Source organism: Prionailurus bengalensis, chromosome C1, assembly GCF_016509475.1.
Source record: "Prionailurus bengalensis isolate Pbe53 chromosome C1, Fcat_Pben_1.1_paternal_pri, whole genome shotgun sequence".
NCBI lineage: Eukaryota > Metazoa > Chordata > Mammalia > Carnivora > Felidae > Prionailurus > Prionailurus bengalensis.
In genome coordinates, this window is record NC_057345.1 from 148,996,204 (window position 1) to 149,023,234 (window position 27,031).

A 27,031-nucleotide genomic window follows, 5' to 3' on the forward strand; every position below is an offset into this window, starting at 1 on the left:
GCTAACTTTTGTGGATGATACATTGTAGGGACTCTGTATTATGTTGTGACCTGTTAGGATTCTGAGTTTTGTTGTGGCAGATAACTAAATTACTGACAGATGCTTTTGATCCTGTCAAGATTGGTTCTGTTCTTCTGAGAAGGGTCTGTTTCAGATTTGTTTTACTCCTAGCATATGCTTCCACTCTTTGGTGTAGTTCTTTGTGGAAATTAAATGCTGAGGTAATCAGGAAGGTTTACAGTCTGACTGGGCTGGAAGATCATAGTCACTGGCCTATGCTCAGCTCTGTCCTGCAACAGCTACTCCATCCAACCTACGCATGTGTCATGGACATGTATGGTCCAGCATTCAGTTAAAGACTTGTGAGTAATCCTCCTATAGACTTGTAGAATCTCTTCTATATAGTTCCCAGTTCCCTGCCCCTCAAATTCCGACCATTTTCAATTCTCACTTCTCTCCCTCAGCTCACTAAGTCCATCATTGCTCCACTTCATGGGCCCAGCTTCCTATGTCACGATGCAAAAAAATGCCCTCAGGCAGAAAGCCAGGGAATATGGGGCTGCTATGATGGTTCCTGTCTCTCAGGAACTCGAAATTGTGTGCTTTTTTTCCCTGCCTGTTTTGGCATTGGTAGTATTCTTAATGTCTGTTAAGAATTAAGTCATTAAGTCGGTCCCCCAAGATTACATTCTTGTGTTATGTGTTGTCCAGGACCTAAAAACACTTCCTTCATACATACATTTCATAGTTGTGTTTTGTGAAAAGGCCAAGTCCAGGATCAGTTATTCTATGATGGCTGAAAACAGAAGTCTGGGCTTAGATTGTAATGAAGCAAATCCTGGCAGACATTGATGCCATCCAACCAGCCCATGAATTGATAGCAGTGTTTCCAGGGTAAATTTCTGCTGAAAATCAGGGTTGGAATTGATGCCAACCAAGCCTAACTGCCCATCTCCAGCTGGAGTCTGGCCCTCATGGTACCCCAGTGATGCCAGAAAATCTTGACCATAACTGTGCCACTTAAAGAGGACAAAAATGTGTATTTGTTATGATTGTGAGTCATCAAGGAAAAATTAAATCACACTCCTTGCACTCTGTTAATTAGAGCACAGATTTACATAACAGGCTTTGGACAGATTTTGACCAGAAATAGTTAACATAGCTTCAATATATAAAAGGGAATTTATTATAGATAGTGACCCTGTTTAGTTCCTTTTTCAGGGCTGATGAATATTAACAAAACATCCATATCATAATTAAAAGGAAAATATTTTAATATACACCATCACAATTTAATCATCACAGCCAACCTAAGAAGAAGGTACAACTGATAGTTGTTTTCTTCCTATTATACAGATGGGGAAAGTAGTGCTTCAAACAACTAAGTGCTTTTCAAAATCACATAGTAAATGAAGGACCTAGGACCTCAACATAGGCAGTCTAACTCCATATTGTGTGCTTTTTTTCCTGCCTCTTTTAGCATTGGTGGTATTCTTAATGTCTATTAAGAATTAAGTCATTGGGGCACCTGGGCGGCTCAGTCAGACGTTGTATGGAAACGAAGCGTCTGACTTCGGCTCATGATCTTGTAGTCCGCAAGTTCGAGCCCCACGTTGGGCTCTGTGCTGACAGCTCAGAGCCTGGTCCAGTTTTAAGATTCTGTGTCTCCCTCCCTCTCTCTGCCCCTCCCCCGTTCATGCTCTGTCTCTCTCTGTCTCAAAAATAAATAAACGTTTAAAAACAAAACAAAACAAAAAAAGAATTAAGTCATTAAGTCTGTCCCCCAAGACAGAATCTCCCTCTTACCCTTGGCTTCAGTTTTCAAAAAAAATCATCTGGCTGCTATGCAAAGAGTAGATGGGGTAAGGGAGTGATATTTGAAACAGAGCACATAGGAGACTATTAGATGGGCCAGGCAAGGCGAAGAGAATGGATGGGATGGGCTTATATGAAATAGTTCAGAGATAGTCAATAAAGTTTGCTGATAGGTTGGACAAGAAGAATACAGGAAAGAGAGAAGTCAAGGATGGCTCTGTTTTGAGCAAATGTGTGGATAGTCTTCTTGCCACTAATATTTTCTGATTCTAATATGTTCTCTACTTGGCCACCAGAGTTTTCTTCTTTATAAATGTGACTTTATATATGTTACATTCTCTCACTTTTCTGCTTCACAACCTCTGCTTTCTGTTCCTTATGTGTGGAGGCAACATACAGACTACCTGGGTGGGTTTCACCCACCTCTATCACTTATTACTAATCTCAGGTTCCTTACCTCTATCAAATGTTATTGAGTAGTGCCTACGTCATATGGCAATAGTCAAGGTGAATGAGATAATGCATATAAAGCTCTTGACACAGTGCCTGACACAGGTAAACTCATTGAATAAGACATTGTTTCAAGTACAGAGTCTTGTACACCAAACCACGTCTCATTCAGTGCTTGTATCTCTCTGACACCTGCTATGGCACTATTCATTTGAATGGGTGGTGTGTATGTGTGTGCAGGTTTAGGTTGCCCCTTGTAGTGGACAAGCAAATTAATACATAGAGCGCTCCCAGACCAAGAGAGACTCTAGGCCTTAATAACTGGGCAATAGAAGGATCACTGGGTTGTTAATTTAAAGATTTTTTTTTAGAGTTTATTATAAACAGCATTCATTTTACTCATTTTGTATAATAGTTCATTCTGCAATCAAAGTCCACAAATTTGTTGCTTTGTGAACCATTCCTTTTTTTTTTTCTAATGTTTTTAATGTTTATTTTTGAGAGAGAGGTGGGGGTGCATGATTGGAGGAAGGGCAGAGAGAGAGGGAGACCCAGAATCTGAAACAAGCTTCAGGCTCTCAGCTGTCAGCACAGAGCCCGACACAGGGCTCAAAACCATGAACTGTGAGGTCATGACCTGAGCCAAATTTGGACGTTTAACCGACTGAGCCACCCAGGTGCCCCATGTGAACCAATTCTAAGAAGTTGGTCTCTATATGTTACAAGCGTGCATGCACATTTAAAAAGGATCCTAAACAGTGAGCCAATCAGTTGACATCCAAATTCCAACAATGTGATGTTATCTGAAAAAGCAGAGTATAAGTGTACGTGCTTAGTGTGACTGTATACTCACTCTACAAGAAGTGGGATAGCATACCGGCTCTGAAAGCAGAGTGTTCTGTTGACTAGCTGAGTGACTTTAGGCAAGATGCTTAGCCTCTCTATCTCAACCTCAATATCTATGTGGTTGCAATAAGAATAAATGAATTCATGGGGTGCCTGGGGGGCTCAGTCTGTTGAGTGTCCAACTCCTGATTTCAGCTCAGGTCATATGATGATCCCAGGGTTGTGGGATCAAGCCCTGCATGGGGCTCTGCACTGAGCATGGACCCTGTTGAAGATTCTCCTCTCTCTTTCTCCCAACCTCTCCCCCAGTACTCCTCCCCTGCTCGCTCACATGTACACTCTCAAATTAAAAAAAAAATTTTTTTAATTGAAATTAAAAAAAAATTTTTTTTAATTGAAATTAAAAAAATTTTTTTTAATTGAAATTAAAAAAATGGTGGTTCCATTAAAAAAAAAGAATAAATGAATTCATGTATATAAAATGCCTAGAATAGTGCCTGGCACAGAAATAAGTAAGTACTCATCAAATACGAAGTGCTATTTAAATATAATCCATTTCTTTGAAAAAACTCTGTATGCACACGTGCACATTTTTATATATGTATTAGGGGAAAAAAGACCAACAGGAAATGTCAGCAGTGGTTTTCTCTGGTTATAGGATTACCGAGAAAAAATATTTTTTTATAAATTTCTATACTTCTTATAATCGAGAGCAACCATAAATATTATATTAAGTTCTTTAAAAATCATCAGGCCCACATTACTTGCGATTTCCCAGCTGACACCAGTTCTGCCTATTCCCAGCAGCTTTCTTTCTCTCTGCTCAGACATGACTTCTCACCTGACTAAAGTGCACTTGTTTACCTGAGCCTCACACCTGCAAATTTCTGACATAGGTAGAAAGACATAAAATTAGAATGGAAGAAGAAAGTGAGAATGGAAAAATTTTTCATATTAAGAATTTCCTTTGTTCTCTTGAACCTCTTTCTGTGCCTGATGATTTCTTTGAGTTCAGTAGCATCTCGGTCTCTGCGTATGTTCATCGGGGCGGGCGGGGGAAGAGCTCTTTACATTTATATATTTTAGGAATTTTGTAACTTCCAATTTTAGTCTCAGCCAAGCTTTTTTTATGACAGACTCCTCATCGAGTGTATTGTTAAAACACGGTCGTTCCTGCTTTGAAGCCGTGTCTTTCTCTCACAGGGAGTTTGCCTGGCGTGACCCCGAGTTGCCCGAAGTCATTCACATGCTGCAGCACCAGTTCCCGTCCGTGCAGGCGAACGCGGCCGCCTACCTGCAGCACCTGTGCTTTGGCGACAACAAAGTGAAAATGGAGGTACGCACCCAGCGCCTGGCACGCCCCCGGGGGGCAGTGCCTTCCGTGGAGCAATCACGTGCTTATGTGCTTCAGAAATTACTAGCTGCAATTCACAGGCCATTTTAAAAGGATAGTATGATACCAGATACCCCTTTCATTCTTAACCATGCATTTCAGTATTTTGTAGGAGAAACCAAGGTGAGGATATTTCTTGGAGTGCTTTTAGCATTTTCAAATCCCTTGTCTACTCATTAGCTTACTTATAAAACATGAAGCAAAATTCAATTTAACCTACATTTTTAGAGTATTTTCCAAAAATCTATTAGATAAAAATTGTGTATGAAACTAGCGAGCTCACGTACTTTATGTGATTCTGTTAAGATTGGTGCCGACATGAAATTAAGTCAAGTTACAGAGAATTTTTAACTGTTAACTAATACTGAACATAAATGAGTATTTTATTTCAGAGTTTAAAGTTTTTTGGCATTTATAGAAATACAGTGAGTCATTGGTTATTGACTAGTGTCCTATGACATACAGATTCTTTCTTAACACTTCAGCATTTTCCCCCTGCAATGGCAAATGGAACTTCATTGTTTTTCCTCAGCTTCGTATGCAAAACAACATACCAGCTGCTGAGCTAAAGGTGGATGAAGGAAATAAAGTCCAGATATATTCATGTAATGTACTAATTAATTGGCAAATGGGAGAAAATTAGGGAGAGTAGTCTAGAGAAACAATTCTGTAATCCAAATGACTTCAGTCAAAAATCCTTACCTCCAATCCATACAGCTTTATTGTGTTTGTGTATTTGCTCATTTCCCTCAGAAGTATAAGCATAACCCCTCTGTGTGTTTAGGAGGGTAGAATAGGACTATGCTACCTACACTTGGCCATTAATCCACCTACGACTGCCTTCCTTTTTTTTTTCCTGTGATCTTTCCATAACAGACTTTTATTTGATCACTTTTTAGTCATGTGTCACTTAGGCCTGGTACCTCATATTTTTCATTCTAGGTGTGTAGGTTAGGGGGAATCAAGCATCTGGTTGACCTTTTGGACCACAGAGTTTTGGAAGTTCAGAAGAATGCTTGTGGTGCCCTCCGAAACCTTGTTTTTGGCAAGTCTACAGATGAAAATAAAATAGCAATGAAGAATGTTGGTGGGATTCCTGCTTTGTTGCGACTGTTGAGAAAATCTATTGATGCAGAAGTAAGGGAGCTTGTTACAGGTGGGTAAACAATGTGATCTTGTCCTGAAGGAAATGTTGAAAGCCACCTAGCCGATGTCCTTGTGTGGTGGCACAGTGAAGAAGTTGGAGGTTCTAGGTAGGAGATCATGATGTAGTGTGCACAACTGTGACAAAGGCTGAATCTAATTTAATCCGATGATTCAGAAAGCACTTGCACTGCTACAGGGTCATCCTGACTAGTATCAGTTATTGAGTGCGTTAAGTATCAGCTAACAGATGTCTTGTGCATGAAGGACTGAATACAGCTTTTTTTATGATGTATTCTATAGTAAATCTACTTGTGTTAAATAGACTGGCTCTCCTTTATTATGAAAGTAAAATACAGTTAATGGATTAAATACCTTCCACTTGAGTTCAGCCAGTTTCCAGATCCCTGTTAGTACGTCAGATGCTTTCCTGGCTACCGGAGATGCACACGTGAATAAACCTCACCCCCTGCCCTCAAGTAGCACTCCGACTCAGGAGGAACAGGAGTGGTTCTGAGAATGTCAGCAAGAAGCTGCAAGTGTCAGGACTCAGTAGGGGCTGCAGCTAGAAGCACAGAGGATGGGCAGGGAAGTAAGTCCTCTGGTCAGTGTGAAACCAAAATTGCCCTGAAGGATGTAGAGGTGTTGACTGGAGATACTTCCAGTCACAGGCAGAGCTCAAAGCCAGCATGGAATATGGGGTCAGAGCTTCCAGCCAGAGAGGCATGCTGAAGGAAGACAAAGCCAAAGAGAAACACAGGCCTGGTTTGGGGAGCTTTTATGAGGAACTTGTGTCCCGTACACTGTGGGGTGATTATAGGGCGTGGTGTGGCCAGTTTGGGCTTTTAAATGCATTCTTCCAGCAGGTATCATCAGGGTGGGGGATTGATTTGAAGTAGATGAATGTGGTATCTGGGAGGCCTATAATCTTGAGGTAATAGCTTGAGCCGCATCCATAATAGAAAGAAGGGGTGGCTGGGGTGCCTGGGTGGCTCAGTCAGTGGAATGTCCAATGCTTGATTTCAGCTCTGGTCGTGATCTCATGGATCATGAGATTGAGCCCCATGTCGGGCTGACATGTGCTGACAGTAGCCTGCTTGGGCTTTTCTCTCTCCCCCTCTCTCTCTGTTTCTCCCCCTGTTCATGCACTCTCTGTCTCTCCCTCTCTCTCTCAAAATAACTAAATAAACTTAAAAAAAAAAAAAAAAAAGGAAGGAAGGGGTGGGTGGGTGGTCGAGAAGAGGGAATAGAGAGAAACACACTTGATGGTCAGGGCACAGCGGTCCAATGTGTGGGGAGTGAGAGAACAGGAGGAAGCAAGTGATGCTTTGTCTTGGGAGACGATGTTGCAGCACTGTCAGCTGAGTTTAAGGGTGCTTGAAGTCCAGGTGAAAGAACAGTTTGCAGCAGAGCGAATTAATGACAGCATTATTTATAATAGAGAATTAGAGGGAAATACTAAGTATTGACTGGTAGGAAAATAGTTAAATAAATGGCAGTATATTCACACAGTGAAACCAAACATAAGAATTAAGACAAATGCATTAGAGCTGTCTCTGGATAGCTGTAATGTCTGTGTATCTATAGATGTATAGATAAATATCTAGAAGCATTGGTGGGATGGCAAGCACAGCATGATACTATTGGTATAAAGTTTCACAGTATGCAGGTTGAGGCTATAAATTATTTTCTGATATACACACATGCAATAAAGTTAAAATTTTTCATTGAAATGACAGAAGAGAGATTAAAGATAGTGGTTGCCTGTGGGGTGGGGAGGAGGGCAGGTAGAGAAAAAGGGATTGGGAGATTTAATCCAGCTCTGTTTCTTTAAAAAAGAAAAGAAAGAAAGAAATCTGAAACAAAGAAGACAAAATGTCAAAGTTAGATAGTAGTTACCTGGGTATCTTATATTTGCTATGCTATTTTTCATGCCTGAGATATTTAATTTAAAAATCTCTAACAACATTTTAAAAAATTAACCCCATTCCCCACTGGCTTTCACGATGAAATTAGAGCTGTAGGTTCTGTCACATATAATTCAGTAACACTGGGGAATGTAGCAAACCATCATGAATCTAATATTTGAGGGGAATCAACTTTCTCATAAGATACTAAAATTTAAAATATAGTACCCTGTACTCCAAATAAGGTATGAAATTTACATACTAAAAGTAGAATACACTTTATATATAATCTTTTTTTTAATTTTTTTTTTCAACATTTATTTATTTTTGGGACAGAGAGAGAGCATGAACGGGGGAGGGGCAGAGAGAGAGGGAGACAGAATCGGAAACAGGCTCCAGGCTCCGAGCCATCAGCCCACAGCCTGACGTGGGGCTCGAACTCACGGGCCGCGAGATCGTGACCTGGCTGAAGTCGGACGCTTAACCGACTGCGCCACCCAGGCGCCCCTATATATAATCTTAAACTCTGGATTAGACTCCCTGCCTTAACATAGTTTGAATATTAATGCTTTAACACATCTAAATTATCTATTGATTTATTACTATGTTCTCTTTCTCAAATGCTTTCGAGGCATCAAACCCTCTCACACCAAAAACTAAATTATTTACACTTACATACATATGGCATATGTATATAAAATGAAAATTAGAACAGGATAAATAGAACTAAGAGAAAAGGAAGAATATAGACCTATCCATTCTAGAAGTCAATATAGTCCTTCCCTTACATTAAGTTCTCTGTAAGGGAGGCTCAGAGGAGACCATGTATTTGCAGCATGAGTGCTTTCTTTCCTTGTTTGCTGTTTCTTTCCCATGACTGTGAACTTCCTGTGTCATTGTCCAAATAGCGTCTCCCAGTAATACCTGTGTGGCCAACAGGGCTGCAAACTGATGTGTGTGGGCTCCCTACAACATCATGGCAATCCGGGGACAGCCTGATGTTAAAAGCATAGCATCTACTCAGATTTGGTTCTCTTTTGATTAGTCATGATAGATGTGTAGGGTGTTTTTTCTCTTCTGTCATAATTTCTCACAGGAGGAATAGGTGTTTGGTAGATTTTTGTTTCTGAGGTTTTATCCTTGGGTGAAATGGTTACAGTGCTTTTTCTGAGCTCAAGGAATGTATAAGATTTAGTGATAAACAAGAAGCAAGTACATGAAAGTTTGGCGATTTCTTTTTCATTTGAGAATAAATCCGATTTATTGGAAGTAGAGCCAAACTTCACTAAGAGCTTTTATGTACTAATTTGCCTGGTGCGTACTCCAGATGTAAGTGCTAATTTAGATGCTTCCCTCCATATTTCACTCTCTCTTTGTGAGTGCAGTACTAGTTGCTGAGAATGCAAGATGTTTTAAGACATGGGTCCTAGCCTTGAAAGGAGGATATGAGTGTTTATTAATTCAAAAAGGCTGTTTCTCCAGTAGATCGTATTGCTTCCAAGGTAAAACTAGCAACAACCTCTTTTTTTTTTTTTTTAAACAACTGCCAGTAACTTTTAGGCTTTAAAAAGTATTTTTTGTCCACATTTGTAGGGGAGGAAAAATTAATAACTCTATATTTTTACTCCCAATAATTTATACTGATTTATGAACCAATTGCTTATGAAATGTTCTCTTCAAAAGTAGTCTTTGCTTTGGAATGGGAGTGGTCAGTGTGTGAACACTTCATTCAGTTGACATATATAAAGGAGTTGGACCAGAGGACTTCAAAAGTGAATTTCCAGCTTCAGAATGCTGAATGTCAACCTGAGTTTGATTTGTATATAACCATTATCCAGCTAATTTGAAACTACAAAGTCATATTATAAATCTAGCACAGTTATGTGTGTGTGTTGCATGTATGCACGTATTTGTAGACCAAGATTTATGAAGACAAGAAAAATTATACATTTATATTTTTCGGTTCCAGAATTTAGTGGTACCACCTCTAAATGATGTTCAGTAACTTTTTAAGAATAACTAATCCCTGGTGTGTTTTGATGCCTGACAATATCAAGACTTCCTTGAGCTCCTTCAGTAACTCTTCCTTGAGTCAACACTCATATACCATCTTTAAACCAATCACAGGGTTGGAGGAGACCTCAAAATAAATTTTGTCCCATCAGCTATCCAGTGCCTGAATTCCCCGTACAGTTTCCACACAACATAGCCACCCCTGATGTACTCGGACCCATAGGGACGGGGAGCTCACTGCTTTGTGGGGTTAAGACTGAGCACAGGGTTATCCAGAGAGCAACAAGAAAACATTAAGTATGGCTTGAGAAAGCAAGCAAGGTTCGCCCTCGGGAGTTCATTTGGCCTAAGAATAGCCCCATAGGAGAAGACCGGTCGCCCCTAAATCCAGCCTCCTGGACTCTCCTAACCAGGAAAGTGTGTCTCAGGCTGAACCATTCTCATTAAGGCGTGTCTGCTCCAAACATGGGCAGCTGCGTGCTATGTGACCACATCACTCAGCATTCCCTATGAGCTGCCCATCTCCTGTAAAATCCTCTTTGAAAACAGAACATTATCCTTCTAAATTTCCGTGTTCTTCCATGTCTCCATGAGGTACTCTGGCCCTGGCTAGCCTAGTGCAGTACTTACCCTTTGGAGGGATGGCGTCGGAGCTCCTCAGTGGAGATTATCGTCGGCTTAAGATCATGAAATGTCAAAGCACAATGAACTGCTGTGTTCAAAATATTGTATTATTGGAAGAAATTACTATCCCCTTGAAAACTAAGTATTTTGATATTCTTAATGTAAGTAATTCAACCTAGTTATTAATCCGAAGACTTACTTTTTTTTCTAGTCCCCTTTGTTTCAGTTTGGCATTTTAATGTACGTAAATGAAGAAATTTTAGCTCTTGTTTTAAAAAGATGCCTCTCCTCTGCTTTGAATATAATAATTGCCCAGCACCTGCATTTTGGGCCACATCTTTACTTGCAGGGAAAAAAGGGAAAACTACTTTTTGCCAGGTGTGTTTTCTCAAGACAGTATGGCTGTCATTGTTAATTAAAATGGTCCTCTAATATGTAACAGGATTCTTGTGTTTTCTTCATTTTGTTGAATATTTTCCAGGTTGAAACCTAATGAGTTTTTCTTTTAGTAATTGCTGATCTATCTGGTGCTCAGGGTGAGTTTTTTTTTATTACAAAGATACTTTTTGCCTTTATTGTGCTTCAACTTGAAAGCCACATGAAATATGGTTGTTCCTGGTTGGGTAATAAAATGAATGTCTTCTAGGCCACATGCTATGGGTGGAAAGTGGGAACATCTTGTCACTAGAAAAGATATGTTGAACTCATTTGCTCAAGATAATTAAATAGTGTTTCTAAGCCAGGAAATATGAGTTTTGAGTTATTGAGCATTCTGAAAGCATCATTTTTTAAAAACTATAGAAATTGATATTTCACAGAATTCGGAGGCCTACCTTTTTTTTTTTTTTTAAATGTACCAGATGTCCTAAAACTACCACATTTCTATTATCCCTGTTAACACTGGTGCTAAATACCACAAAGTAGCCCTTGTTCTTGAATAATAATAGCCTTTGTTTAAATGACTGCTATATTCACATTCTTTCCAATTTAGCAAGTGATTATTCATCCATATGGCTAAGTACAATATTTCCACACTGTTTATTTTAAAAATTTTTGGATGCTAGCAGTGGATTTCAGACACTATGCAGAAATTAGGTTTATTCCCTTACTGATCATTAGCGCCATATTTCTAATTAGGTAATAAATTAATAAGGAAATGATAGTCCTGCACTAAGGAAGGGTGGATAGGCCAGACTAAAGTTTAGCAAACAGTAGGATGTTCTATAAAGAGCTGGGGCTTAGTGGACATGCATTCAGCCATTTGAAATGTTAAGTGCCATTACAGAATGAAATAATTTACTAAATATGTCCCCTTGGTCTAATTCTTATGCCTTCAAAACAGTCGTTTGTTCTTTGGTCCAGAGAGGAGTTGGCCTATTACTTTCTATCCTGCTTTTTGTGGACCGCTAGAGCCATCAGGAGCTGCATGGGTAGTTTCCACAAATCTAGCAACATCTCTTCCCAGTTCTCAGCCAAAGTCAGTGGGATCCTTACACTTGGCCCACTTTATAAAACAGGAGCAACAGAATCATGTGCTTTCTTACTCACTGAACATTTCAAACCATAAAAATTGGTAATAAATAACATGACAAAAAGTTTAATAGGTAACAAGACAAAACGGTGTATTACAGATGGGACAACTCCTAATTCAGAGTCACAACTTTGAACTGGAAAGGGCCTTAAAGAAATCTATTCTTTCCCCCATATTGTAGATGAGAAACGGATCCAGAGAGACTGAGTCCTGGTTGTGTTCCTGGCATGCAGCTCTTCCTTCCTCCTCTGCCTCTGCGCCCCCCCCCCCCCACCCAAGCCACTGAAAAGTGCTGAGCAGGTGCACAACTTGGGGGTGCACCTGCCCATTTTCCTTTACTCTTTCAAATTACCACCAAAAAAGGAAAAACAAAAAACAAAAAAACAAAAAATTCTGAATTTATTCTCTGAATTTTATCTGCGAGTACAGAGAAGTATGTTTGAACTTGGCCACTAGCACAGTCACATCAAACTACCGATAAGGTATAAAGTGTTAGGTTGCTTAGAAAACATGAAACATGATTTTTGTCTTATAACTATTTCAGGATTTATAGTTCGAGTATGAAAAGATTCAACTAATAAGATGAATATGATCTTCTTTTACACGTAGGCTTTTTTTTTTTAATGTTTTTATTTCAAGAGAGAGACAGCATGAGCTGTGGAGGAACAGAGAAAGGTACAGAATCCGAAGCAGGCTCCAGGTTCTGAGCTGTCAGCACAAAGCTGGATGCAGGGCTCAAACCCATGAACCGTGAGATCATGACCTGAGCTGAAGTCGGACGCTTAGCCAGTTGAGCCATCCATGTGCCCCTTATATGTAGGCTTCTTAAATGTCAAGCAAAATGAAGCAATCAAACGGGGAGCCTCAGAGGTCCCTACAGAACTCAGGTGGTCGGCTGTTAGAGTCGAATTTCTCAGTACAAAAGAGACCCCATAGTGACACATGTGTTCAGTATATTGGAGAACCAGTATATTTGAGAAAGATGAGGGCATATGATAGAAATCTAAAAAAAAAATGCCCAAGAGAACCCAGCCCAGGTCCCCTGAGTACCTTGCAGTTTCTGAGTCTATAGAACTTCTCATGGCTGAGGACTGGAGGTACTTTTGTCTGTAAGCTGCTTCTGCTGGTACCAGATGACGAGGTTGAAGATTTAGTGCACATGGAAAAGCACATTCCTGGAACCCATCAAAGCCAGACGTGGAACACATCACTTCAGTGACTTTTTCTCAGGCAAATCTCTAGGATAGTGTAAGTGACCTAATTCTGTGCCAGAGGCTGAAGTACCCTGAAGAACAACCAGGGTGGCCACATCACTGCCCTCCCTGCCACCTCTGCATCCCTGTGATTCTCTCGGGTGGATTTTTCCTTTCTGTGACCTGTTCACTTTTACAAACTCCCCCTGACAAAAAGAACCATCTTTTACATCCCTTACGGGCAATTCTCAGTCAGCATTTCTGAATTTTAAGCTGATTTATTTTCAGCGGAAATGCTTTTCCAGGGTACAGAGGACTCTGTGACTACATTATGTAATTAATCCTCTCAGCCTACCCATGAAGTTGGAAAATTACCTGAAATAAAGAATATGTTGAAATGTAAATGTGAGTCTGTAAACGGATCTCTAGAAATTGATAGATCTTTTCAAAGATGCTGTGATCCACCACCTTTGTACCTGAAAAATCACAGAAACGCAGGCTAACCCTTATGGTCTTTAAAGACTTTAAAGATCTATCGCTCGTGCTGTTCGGCAGGGAAAGAATTTAAACAGCAGGAGCAATCCTCTTCAAATTGAATATGTAGCCTCGGTGGCTGGCCCAGGCCATCATCAACTCCACACTGCCCCTCCAGGGAAGTCTCCTTCTCCCACACCACCTAAGCACCCTCTCACTACTGCTGCTGAAACCAGCGGTGGTGACCACCATGCCCACAGCTGGGCGTGAGGGAGCTCTTCCATGTCTGACATGGAGTATGCATTAGCTGTGTGCAGAAAATCCCGGGGAACAACCAGGCAAGCAAAGTAAGGCCCACCCAGCTGGCTGGGCCAGGCCTCCTGTGCGACCCAGCCCTCCAGGCCGCTGGACTGGTCCACCACCTTAGTAGCCAACTGTGCCAGCCAGCAAGGAGGGCAGCAAGCAGGCCCAAGGCTGGCGGTAGGGTAGAAAGAAGGAAGCCATGAGCCATGCCTTTCAGTCTGGCCCGGGACTGCGCGTTCGTCTGCTCTGGGAGTCCCTGCACACGGTTCAGCAACCCCTGCTGAGGCAGTAGCATCTGAGGAACCCTGGGAGCGACTATAAACCACCATGACTGTCGTTTCCTCAGCATTTATTCAGAGGGAGGAAAAAGGCTTTTCTAGGATTAAAGACAGTACTTCTGTCTCACTCATAATAATTGCTTTCCCATTATTTCAGTTCCATTTCAGTTTCATAATTTGTTCACAGCATTCCAAGCTTGAGTGATTTGCCTGAAGCCACAAATGGTGGACATTTTTCACTGTATTTCTCTCTTCCCACTGCCCCTGGATTTCCTCATTCCTGTTACACCTCCAGATCCTCACACACATGCCAAACCGGGGCTCAGCTTGGATGCTACCCTCCCCTTGCATCAGGCTCCAGATTCTCATCACAAGCACCTGCCCTTCCTCTGTGCCTTCCCGTCTCCTCACTCCTTCAGGTCCTCATCACATTCCCCCTACAATGCTTCCTGGGACATAGGCTGTGCCCCTTCTGGTCCATCAACCTCCCCCTCATCCCTGGGATCACACCTGTGCCTGCCTTCCACACTTCCCCCCCTTGGCAAGTCTTCATCTGCAGCCCCTGCCCTCTCCTTCCAGGCCAGCCCAAGCCTCGAGCTCTTCTACTCCTGCTCCTCCCAAGCTGGGTTTCCCCAGCCCCAGCCTGCTTCTCCCTGGCTTCTGCCCTTCATACTCCACCCTGGATGCCGTGGTCCTCAATCCTACCAGACAGAAAAACATCCAGAGAGAAGTAGCATGGTGTCAGGAGTGACTGGGTTCTGGAGTGAGATCCACCTGTTTCTTTCCAGCTCTGTGGCCCCAGACAAATCACCTCACCTGGCACCAGCTTCCCCAGTGTAAACACAATACCTGCTGCTTGGTGTTTATATGAGGATGGATGTGGAGTGCATAGTGCAGACAACACGCGAGCTGTGCTCAGCACTCTTCCTACTCTTGGATACTTTGTGATGGCTGCCTCGTGCTGTGACCATTTGTGGCAAGGCCTCTGAGAGCAGAGGACTCGCCTACGGGTCTCTACCAGCACTTTCCAATACACGTATAACGTAGGACACATGTAATTCTGAACTTCCTAGTAGACACATTAAATACGATACAGGAACAGGTCTTATTTATGTTAACAGGGCAGTTTATTTAACCCAACTCTTCTAAAATAATCATTTCAGGGGTGCCTGGGTGGCTCAGTCGGTTAAGCATCTGACTCTTGATTTTGGCTCAGGTCATGATCTCATGGTTCATGGGTTCGAGTCTTGTATTGGGCTCTGCACCGTTAATGCAGAGCCTGCTTTGGATTCTCTCTCCTTCTCTCTCTGCCACTTCCTGGTTTGCACACTCTCTCTCAAAATAAATAAACTTAAAATATAAAATAATGACTTCAGTTTATAAGCAATATAAAAATTGAGATGTTTTGTATTCATTTTTTTCATGCCAAGTTTTCATACTCCACTGTATATCTTAATACTTTTGGCAGATGTCAGTTTGGACTAGCCACATTTCAAGTGCTCAACAGCCACATATGGCCAATAGCTACTCTGTTGGACAGCACATATCTATACCATGCTTGGGTATAAGTAACATGCATCTGAAAGGCATGAGCTGTATAGCTTTAATGGACAGGGACGTAAGAGTCCATAGTGTGACTAGATGTAGTAGCCATAGAGTCACAACATTTCTCTCTTCCCAAGAGAAAACCTTAGAGCTTTGTAAAAACCCTAACAGGTGTTAGGGGAGAGCTTCGGGGGCAGCTGTGATGAGAAGAAGTGGAGAGGTGTATTTGCTAGATCATGAGTATTTCAGCCAAAGACTGTCTAGGGGAATAATAACGGAGGCATGTGCAGGAGCAGGCAGTGGCCCTAGATTCAGAAGCCCACATTCCTGCCTTGTTATCCACAGACTGAGTTTGCGAGATGCACACACACTCTGACCTTCGTATGCAGTCTGAAACTTTGATTTTCTGTATTTTCACTATTAGCCTAATATTTCTATCCCCACTTATCAAGAATGCTTGCAGGGTGGGTATCCCCACACCAGCCTATTCCAAAGAGCACACAGACACAGAATTGCTAGGGGCGAACAAAGGCAAATATCAGAACTGAAGCATAGAAACCAGTCATGATGCCTCTCTGTGCGGGTATGACAGTGCCTCATCTGTCCTCTCATATAAAACAACCCCCCCCCCCCCGGCCTCCCGAAGGCTTGGGCAGTTCTTTTTACCTCTTGTGAAAGAGCAGGACTGACATGACATCAACAACAGACACCAAGAATAAGGCTAGGTTGTGGAAGAAAATGCAGGAGCATGCCCAGTGGTACTGTTTGAAGTGCGCTAGTTCTTTGGGCTGCTTTATGTTTCTTTTTGCAATGTCCACAAATATTTGTGGGAGGGGTTTATAAATTAAGAAACTGAAAAAACTGAATGCCATATAAAAATTCGTGATTTTAGATTTCTTCCAAATCAGAAAGGAAAACAATTGTGTAAGCTGTTATATATTTATGCTACCAGAGAAATAAGGTTGTTTGGTTGGTGTTTAACACCAGTTAAGAAATACGTTTTTCAAATAGTGCCATTATTTTAATTAATCAGTAAAATCAGATTATCAGTTGGTTGTTTGAATAGCTATAAAGCTAGTTTTAAGTGTGAGCTCTTTCAAAATTCTGCAGTGTAGGATTTATGGGAAATAATATTTTAATTACTTTATTCATTCTTTGTGGGGAAAATGAACTTTCATCTCTCATGGCAGTATTTCCTGGCAATTATTGGATACTCATAATTGTGTGTGCTTTTTCCTGTGGTAGAGAATAAGCAGCTGTTTCTACAACAGTATGCATGAAATTCTCTAATATTTTCTAAATTAGTTTGTATGTGTATATTCTTAGTTCTCACAACAAATAGCTAATTGCTTTAAATTAATAAAAAACTCAAGTTTCCTAAACCAAATTATAGTTTACTTTTAACTTTCCCTTTAGAAACCAGGAGTATGCTGCTAAATTTTTTTGAAGCAAATTTCTCATTAGGACCTCAGGAGTTGGAGGTTTATTATGTTAATGGAGAATGCTAATCCTATAGCTCTCTCTTTTCTCAACAGTCTTGCTACATCTGGGAGTTGGTGTATTTTCTATTCATTACTTACTGCTCTAGCAGCATTCTTCCTGACCCATTAAATGAAGCCTTAGACAGACTAAGTGGGGAGAACATTGTTTTATTACTACTTTAGTGAGGTGGAGTACACACAGATATTATTAGCTGGTCTCAAGAATGGTGCTTTTTACTTTGATTGGATAAGCCAAATTAATCATTCCATAGCTAAGGCTTTTAAGTGTAATTGAACCTTCTTCATCCAATATTGGTTGATTGGAACTGACTGTTTAGTTTTTCCATAACCTTATTTTGAAATAGAAGGTGGGGAATAAAAAAATCCCTGTCTTGAGACTTGCTTTGATATTCAAAGTGGCTAGTTTAAATCCACACCCAGTGATGTAGCTCTTTGTGTTACCTGGAGAGGTGCAAGATTAGAGGGATAATATAATTCAGTGCAGGATGATAAAGCTGCCTTGGTGTGGGTTCTCTGAAGGCCACAAACTTAGGAAAAATAGAATCTTTCCTTTTTTCTGGTCAAGAATAATTTTGGACATTTTTTGAGGTTAGAGAAAGCTTTTGGTAGACTGGTTTTATGATGAGTAAGTCATCTCAGTTAACCAAAAGATAGCCTTGTCACCTGGTCTACAGAAGGGTTACATACTTTTAAACACTTTAACATTTTATAATTGGGCAACACTGAGCTTTTCTATTTTGCAGTTTTGAGGGGTTGGGATTCTGGCACGTTAATTTAACTCTTCTGTTTCTAGAGGTATAACAGAAATGGGACTCTCCCATCCTCAGAGCTAAGATGGTTTCAACAGCCATCTCTTTTGGTTTTCATATGAAAGGCAAACAAAACTACGCTAGCAAATTCCCTTACAGGTACAAAAAGTTGTTCTGACCCTCTCCCCATAGTTATAAACCTTAAAGACACTCCTGAATACTCAGCTTAAGAGAAGGCATGAAAAGGAGGTAATTGTGAACTAAGTCTGACAGACAGGAAATAAAAGGGAAATCCAAAAATAAATACATGCTATTAAACTGGATCCATTAACAACTATTTTTGAGCACCCATTATGTGCCCTGCTTATGTGTAACAAGACATGTAAAAGAATGGATGATGATAGAGTATTTGTTCCTCTTGCATTTGCCTGATGAAATTAAAATTAAATTTAGAAATACAAATGCTCATCCTTTAAAAAAATCAACATGTAGAATTTCAGTCCTACAAAATAATTAAATGGGAATTTAATTCATTTTGTGCAGCTTGACTCTTTAAGTTACTATATGTAAAGCACACAATGCCTGGCACAGAGTAAAATCACAGTAAATGGTCATGTTACTATTGTTTGTATTGACCTATGCACATTTATGCTGTTCAATCCCATGTAGATAAGGGCTAGTAGTAAACTGTAGAATGACATATAACTCCACTGATCATTCTAAATGCCTGATAAAAGAAAGAGCAGGACAAAATTCTACCTGCACAGAAAATCAAGGAAATCCATAAATCTAGGAAATTAGCCTCCTAACAGAAGTAGGTCTTAGCAGGAGCCAGAAGTGGAGGCAGGAACCATGAAAAACAAGATTTGCTGCTAGTGATCAGAGAAATTCTAGGCATCAACTCCTAGATCCATCATGCTAAAGAACCACCCCTCTTAGTCATGTTTTCACATGTGAGTCTGTGACTCACACTGTTTCATTTTCTGTAGCTATATATGTAATTTTATACCTATAGCCTATAATGTGATGAGCTTTCCTTTCCATAAGCCTTGCCTTACAGTTAACTTTATTAGAATACATTTATTCCATGAAGTACAACATAGCGTATTAGAAGATGCCACTCTCCCTCATGGTTGAATTCTGTGGAGTGAGGAATTTGAACACATATTATAAAATTGTCAGGGGAGGTTAGGAAATGACCCTTCCCACCCAACAGTATCTGGGCCGTATGCTGCCCTGCGGCTGCCAGCAGGCCCCGGCAGTATCCTGGGTGGAGCATGGCTGTCCTCATTAGCAGGAAATGTTAAAGCCCCGTTCGTGGCAGCCTTTATCGCCCACCCTTCTATGCTTCAACCCTCTCTTTCTTCCATCTTGTCTCCCTTCTGCTATCTCCAAGGACTCATTTTTACTTGTTAGCTCCCAGGTCCCACCCATGGTCATCAGTCCTCTGGTACCTTTCCCCTGAAACAGTGCTTTTCAAATGTCTTTTAGACATGAACCCCTTTTTTCAAACAGAAACACACAGTGCAGCCCACTATTGAGGACAGATAAGTATGGAGCCACTCTGGGTGAATTGGGGTGGGGATCTGGCAGCCTGCTGCCAATTCTCCCCCCACACCTCACATGGCTGCCCCTGAGAGAGTCCAGTGAAACCTCCAGAAAACAGGTAACACAAACTCCCTAAGATTAAAACCTCCCTGGATTAAAGCCATTTTATATAGAAACATGGCCAGTTTTATCAGAATCCATGGAGAAATAACTCTGCCTAACGAATTTAAGTTCATTTCATAAGCACCCACAGTGTATGCTACACTCTTTACTAGAATCTATCTATTGTGTGCCATGTATTATATAAGCAAAGGCCTGTAATGGTGGACACAACAAGCTTTCAGAGACAAAGCAGTGTCTTTACTTTCCTGATTCCAAACTGTCTAAATTCCCCTCCCATTTGGGGCCTAACTAGATGAACCACTGTTGAGCCTGAAGTCCTTTGCTAATGGTGAGCCATCCCACCCCAAAGAATAAGCAGAGAAAGGGTAAAAGTCCTTGGGGGACAAAGGAAACCCATCCAGCCAGGTCCAGAAGTCAAAGCCAAGTGAAAGAGGAAAGGAACCAGGCACAGGGCAGAGCAGACGGCTTTCCCAGCCAGAGCCCAAGCATCAGCCTCCATTACCAACCATTCCCTCAACAGTGTGGGTAGGTCAGGGCAGACCTGCAGGGAAGGGGTGGTCCTCTCTCGGCTTAGAGTCAGAATATCAGTTTACTATCTTCTCTCCAAGCCCTTTGTCTGTATTTCTCCATCTTCTAAAAGGAAAAGGTCCCGTCAGCACTGTCACACCTCCCTCTTTTATAAAGGTCCCCACCATTTCTCCAGGCCCTGAGAAGGCTGAGCAGACAATCCGTGGTTACCATGCACTGGAGGCAGCGGTTCTCCCAACACCCTTGATCCGTCATGTTCACAAGCCTGACACGCTCCCATGGAAATGGGCAGATTTTGCCAATTCCTTCCCCTTCACAGGGCCTGAAGCATTTTTTTTTTTTTTGGTCGATAATTCTAAAAGCACTGTTGTATGGGCTTTTGAGCATCTTGTCAACGATGCATCAGGAGTGCAGGGCTCTGAGGGATGTCAGGACTTCAGTGCCAGCTGCCCCACCTCTCCTCTACCTACTTTTCTCTGACTTAGGAAAATGCACTGATGTGAAAGGGTCATAGAGTAGGTATAATCTTGAATTTGCTCTGATATCTTATAGAATAATTACTAGAAAATATATGTACTGTAACAATAACCCACCTCATAGTTGATACAGAAATAAAGATACTCTAATAGGCTTACAATTTAAATAATACTCTCATAAGCTGCATTTACGTCTGTTGTTCAGTCCTGATATGAATTACAGTAGGAGTGACGTAATGTAGCGTCAGTCTCCCCTAGATCCAAAAAAGGAATGGCAGTAACTTGCACTTGGCAGTAAAACTCTTAACATGGAAATAAAAATGTTTAAACCTTATCTGAATGTGGAGGTGAAACAGATGTAACCACCCTCTATATATGTTACTGCAAGCATACTTAATCTTGAGCTTCGGGGCACCTGGGTGGCTCAGTCAGTTGGGCGTCAGACTTTGGCTCAGGTCATGATCTTGCAGCTCATGAGTTTGAGCCCCGTGTCAGGCTCTGTGCCGACAGCTCAGAGCCTGGAGCCTGCTTCGGATTCTGTGTCTCCCTCTCTCTGCTCCTCCCCCACTCTCACTCTCTCTCCCAAAAATAAAATAAAAACATAAAAAAAAAAAAAGAATTAAAAAAAAAGCTTGAGCTTCCCAGTAGGAAGAGGAAGCATGATGTAGAGAAACATGTCAGTCTTTTGAGAAAGAATTTTTTTCCATGTACCGAAGTCTAAAAATGGTTTTGCCACACAGAGCATTGAATGTAAGGGATGATGCAGTGAATGACAGCTTTACGACACCCACAGATGTGTTATGTTTGTATGTTTGTGCCCCTTGATTGGATTGTGCCCCCCCACACAAAGAGTAGCTCTAATTTACCCTGCAGAAGCCACAGTCATCTTGTCTGATAGATATGTCGGCTCTAAAACTTAAGAGATGGACTGCTACGGCTTTGTGATGGGCTGCCAGGAGCTCACATATGTTCACTCAGCAGTTAGTAGAGGTCCACCCCTGCCTGATTGCAAATTCAGGCCATAGATTAGATTTGAAACAGAACGAGTTCACATCTGATGTTTGTTTATTCCTAAACCTGCAGGATCTCTAATTGATAATTGGATTTTTTAAATCTCATTTTTAAGGAGTTCTTTGGAATTTATCTTCATGTGATGCTGTAAAGATGACAATCATTCGAGATGCTCTCTCGACCTTAACAAACACTGTGATCGTTCCACATTCTGGATGGAATAACTCTTCTTTTGATGATGATCATAAAATTAAATTTCAGACGTCACTCGTTCTGCGTAATACAACAGGTTGCCTGAGGTAAGTTCTTTATTTCTTCTTTCCGATTCTTTGATTAAAGAGCATGTGTTATGGTTAAATTGATTTTAAGAGGATTTACTTCATTTTATTAACGTTTACCATGTAGGTAAATGACCACTGGACTCTTATCCTGTGAGTTAAACACCATGAGCACAGACTAGCGGCCTGAAAGACATTATCTGATAAATGACCCTTCTGTGGATTAGTAAAAAGGGCCCTTTCAGTCCGGAATTACTGCCAAAATTCCTGTGTTTTCCACTTTAACAGCATTTTTCTGGTTATCACATCTTGACTGCTAATGTGTTTACAGCCTAGTTTTTGTTTAAATTCAAAATGTGATGGTTAAAACCTTTCTGCTTTTAAAAGGTGCAAAAAGGTGTGTGGTTTAAACAATCATTGGGTTTGAGTTTTATAAATAAATGAAAATGAGCCCAAATACTATTTTAAGTCATTATCTTTAGCATGTGAAATTCATAAAGGCCCCTTTATGGACAGTAGTGCTTATTATTTGCCATTAACACTCATCAGCTCAGTTTCTACCCAGTGTCCCAGGCTTACAGTGCTCTGGGAAGTTGAAGCAGGAGCTTTGGGCAGAGTGGCTTCCTGCCCCACTCTGAGCTTCAGCTTCCTCATCTTTAGAATAGGGAAAATAACACCATCTCACACTTGTGAAGAATCAGCTCCATATAAAGTGCTTAGTGAAGTATCTGACACATAGCGCTAACATTTAAGCCATACATCCAATGTAAGGCTATAACAGAGCTTGAAAGATGGAGAAGGAGCCTAGACTGCTGCTCTGAAGCCTTCCACTGTTGTGACAAGTGACTGTCAACCCCCTTGCTGTGGGTGGATGACAAGAGTCAGGATCCTGGGAAGCAGGCTAGCTCCCTAAATCAGATGTGTGCATCAGACGGCAGTTTGTATCCCCTACTGATGATCTGTGCAAGGAGCACCTCATGCTCTCCCTGCCCCTGCATCTGGGGAGAATGTGATCACTCCTCAGCCTGCCTGCCAGGCTTCCCAGAGGCAGGACATACCAGTCAGGCTCCCTCAGGTTCAGGACTATAAACATTTGGTGCATGCCCTCTCTGTGAAATGAGTGATGAATAAGACAGACAGGACCCTGCTCAACAGAACCATATTCTATTGAGGAAAACAATCAAGAAAATAACAATGAATGCCATGGTAATGTAGGATTTATTGGGAGATGATTCTGATGGTCGGGTGGCCCCCCATAGGAGGTGAAATTAAAGCCTACTTTGAAATACCACCAGGAGCTGCTCATCTGAGAGTGGAGTGGGGTCAGGACACATATTTTAAGTGAAGAGAACATGTAGTATGAAGGCTCTGGGGCAAGAATGGGCTTACTGCTGGAGCTTAATGGGCAAGGCACAGAGTAGTACCATAGATTATGCAGGATTTTTGAAGTCAGAGGAAGGACTTTGCACTTCATTCCAAGTGCCTTGGGAAACTGACAGAGGGCTTTAATCATGGGAGTGATGGGACTGGATCCTGGCTTCAGCATGAAGACTAAACAAGGGCAACAGTAGAGACTGGAGGCCAAGGCTGTTGCAGAGATCCAGGCAGATGATGACAGTGGCCTACACCAGGTGCTGGAGAGAGGTAGGAGATAGGGGGTATTTTTGTGGAGGGAGAGCTGACAGAATTTGCTGATGGATTGAATAGAGGGGTGGGGAAAGGGAGTAGATAAGGATAATACCTCAATTTTTGGCTGGATAAATTGGCAACACAGGGAGAAGAAAGGGTAGAGGGGTGAACAGTTGAAAGCTTTGGCCATGTCCATTTTGAGTTGTCTATTTAGCTATCCATGTGATAATATCAGGAAAGCAGTTGGATAAAGGAGCCCAGAGTTTTAAAGAGGGGTCAGCCTAACGATAGACATTTGGGAGTCATGCATGGATCCACGGGTTGTATTAAAGCCAAGGGGCAGAGGGAGACCACCCATGAGAATGGAAAGATCAAGAAGGGACCAAAGTAGTCCTGGGCACTCCAGGGGGTCCCCCTGGCTGAAAAGACTAAGAAGGAAAGGCAGCAAGATGGGAGGAAAACCAAAGAAGTGAAGGGTCCCAGGGGCTTATAAAGGAATAGAAGATGGCAGCTGTTAAGTGCTACTGAGAAGTGACACAAGATAAGAACAGAGTAGGGACCACAGATGACATTGTCTCTCTGGCACCAGAAAAACAAAGATGAAAAGAAAAATCATTCCAGACCCCCTTATCTAGCCTAAGTTTTTGCAAAATCTTAGCGTATCCTAGAACCTTTGCTAATACCACATAAAACGAGATAGATCCTTAATATATGGTATCAGTTCATGAAGGCAAACTGGTACCAAAATTTTCAATATGGATTGCCTGGCTGGCTCAGTCGGTAGAGCATGCAACTCTTGGTCTTGGGGTTGTGAGTTCAAGCCCCACGTTGGGTGTAGAGATTATTTGAAAAAATAAAATCTTAAAAAAAAAGTTTCAATATGGTTGAGACCTAATGCAATTTTCAGGGTTTTTTATATTTGAAAAGATGAGAAAAAGTGTAGCATAAGCAAATGTCCATATTTAACTTGAATATTTATACAACAAGTGACCTTTCTTCTGTTTGTTCATTGAGGAAGCATTTATGACCACCTACTACATGCAAAACATATATAGGTACAGGAGCCTGCCATATCTGGTGGCCCAACAAGGGAAGCAAAGCATGTCTACAAATAACAACCATAGCTAACTGAGATACCAGGCACTTTAATAATTGCTTTATATGGAGCATCTCTTCCTTACACGACCCTATGAGGTGATCAATATTCTCCCCTTTTTACATGTGAGGAAACTGAGGAGGATAGCCCCCAAAACAACTTTTTAGGAGGTTAGAAAGTAGGGTGTCACCAGAGGGATACAGAATTCAGATGCCCCTGCTCCTTTCTATTTGGGTTGACAACAGGGAGCTAGTTATTGTGAGTTCTCGAGATGTTAAAATGCTTCCTCACACGGCATCTGCACGGTTGCTGCCTGTCGTCGGTTCTCTCTGATGTTAAGATAAGGCTCCGTGGCTAAGGAGTAAGCTGTTCATCTCAGCAGCTCCCACATGTCTCTGCCCCTTCAGGAACCTCAGCTCTGCAGGGGAGGAAGCGAGGAAGCAAATGCGCTCCTGTGAGGGGCTGGTGGACTCGCTCCTGTATGTGATCCACACATGTGTGAACACATCCGATTACGACAGCAAGGTCAGTGCCGGCCTGCCATGCGAGGGGTATGGTGGCAGATGACGACAGCTGCCTGATGCTGCTCCTTGCATGCCATTGATTCTTTCTGGGATTCTTGAGCCTTTCCTCCTCATTAGGCTACACTCCAGATTAAGGGGATTAATTTAAAAATTACAAATTAACAGGGACATGACAACTTAAGAAAATAGCCTTAGAACCATGAAAACTGAGTGACTCCGTGTGGCCAAGGACTTAGTGTGGTGTGGCAGGGTCCTAACTTTCTTTGTGGTTCTTCTGGGCTAATTGTCACGGTGACTGCCTGTGCTGCTGTTGCCTCCAGTCCTGTGTCCCCTGTGCCTAGAATCAGACCCATCTGTATTTGAGTATTACTGAATAAATGTTCCTGGTTGAGGCACTATAACGCACCAACCTCTCTGCCCTTCTTGCCCCAGTGCAGGCCACAGCCCCCACCCCACACTCACATGGATACCCTTCTCTACATCCCCAGTCTGGCCCTTTCAACCCTCCTTCTGTTGCCTTGCTGGTTAGTCTGTTCCCAGTAGGAGCCCCTTCTGCTCCCCTCCAGTTTTCCCCATCCTTGCCCCAGGAACAGTAGCTGAGGAAGGTGGGGGCAAGAAACAGAAAGGAGGGACTAAAAGTGTCAGGAGTTCCAAGTGGGCGAGCTATGGGCTAGATAAGGAGAGGCCATAAATAGGCCTGTGTCATAGACGTGGGTCTGAGAGAAGAGAATGATGAGTGGTAGGCTCAGGGAGAAGATGGGGGAAAAACTCAAAGTGATGGCCAGGTTTTTATTTGAACCTCATTGATCCAAAAGATGTGCAGATGAAATGGAGAGGAGTAAGCAAGTTGGAAGGAGACCATCCTGGGAAAGAGCTGAGCTTGGCATTAGGCGCTCTGAATGAAGTGACAGTTGGCCTCCCAACAAGAGGTGTGATACAGATTTTAAGAAGCAAAAGACCATGTACAGAAGGCAGATGTCAACAGAGAAAGAGCTGATGGAACTTTCCTCAGAGGGAGGGCAGAGGGAGATGGATGGAAGGGCCGAAGATGGGACTTGGGGGGAGGGGCTTCCCCAGAGAGGGGGTTGCTCGCACCTCTTGCCATGGCAAGGATTCCTAGTGGCGAAAAGGAGTGACGTTGTGGCAACTTGGGTACACCCCTGCCAGTGCAGCCGCGCTAAAGCAGGAACACTGGGCATTTTCTCCTCCAGAGCCCTGCACATTTTCATCAGATGCAGCATTGCGATCGGGGCCACAGATGTACCGAGGATAGCCCTGCACTGTCATTTGGGTATCCCACAGAAATTCTGGAACTGTAATTCTTTCCTTAGATTGTTTCAGGTTCCCTTAAGTAAAAAAGGAGCTCATATTCTACATTTATTTATGACCACTGCAGCTCAGTACAGAAGCATTTTTGCAGTAATGTGCTACGATGGTTTTAATTATACGCCGTGTTGGTTTTCAGACTGTGGAAAACTGTGTGTGCACCCTGAGGAACCTGTCCTATCGGCTGGAACTGGAGGTCCCACAGGCCCGGCTACTGGGGCTGAGTGAGCTGGATGACTTACTAGGAAAAGAGTCTCCCAGCAAGGACTCGGAGCCAAGCTGCTGGGGGAAGAAAAAGAAAAAGAAAAAGAGAACGCCACAGGAGGATCAAGTTAGCATTTTATTTGACATGAAACTCTAAGGTTTCATTTTTCTAGGAGTAAGAAATCACATATTTGGCAAGAAAAAAAAATTTCTCATACAGTTTTTCTACCTAACTGTAGCTGAATCCAGCGGAGAGGAATATTTTCAGGAATGTTGTGTTCATTTTGTTTCCATTTCATGTGTGCTCTTTGTCTTTCAGTGGGATGGAGTTGGTCCTATCCCAGGACTGTCTAAGTCCCCCAAAGGGGTTGAGATGCTATGGCATCCATCAGTGGTGAAACCATATTTGACTCTTCTGGCAGAAAGTTCCAACCCAGCCACCTTGGAAGGCTCTGCCGGATCTCTCCAGAACCTCTCTGCTGGAAATTGGAAGGTATGATGTCTTCCAGTTATCTACAATTC

General features: G+C 42.0%; 1 protein-coding gene across 14 annotated transcripts in view; it reads left to right on the forward strand.

Moving 5' to 3' along the window:
- Positions 1 to 27,031, forward strand: part of PKP4 (plakophilin 4) — a 240,442-nt gene that overhangs the window by 194,837 nt on the left and 18,574 nt on the right. For all 14 annotated transcript variants that reach the window (XM_043576776.1, XM_043576783.1, XM_043576780.1 and 11 more), the window contains 6 exons: positions 4,315 to 4,447; positions 5,447 to 5,660; positions 21,568 to 21,751; positions 24,863 to 24,980; positions 26,445 to 26,636; positions 26,829 to 27,002. In XM_043576776.1, the coding sequence (XP_043432711.1) occupies positions 4,315 to 4,447; positions 5,447 to 5,660; positions 21,568 to 21,751; positions 24,863 to 24,980; positions 26,445 to 26,636; positions 26,829 to 27,002 (1,015 nt within the window). The remainder of the gene's footprint in view (positions 1 to 4,314; positions 4,448 to 5,446; positions 5,661 to 21,567; positions 21,752 to 24,862; positions 24,981 to 26,444; positions 26,637 to 26,828; positions 27,003 to 27,031) is intronic.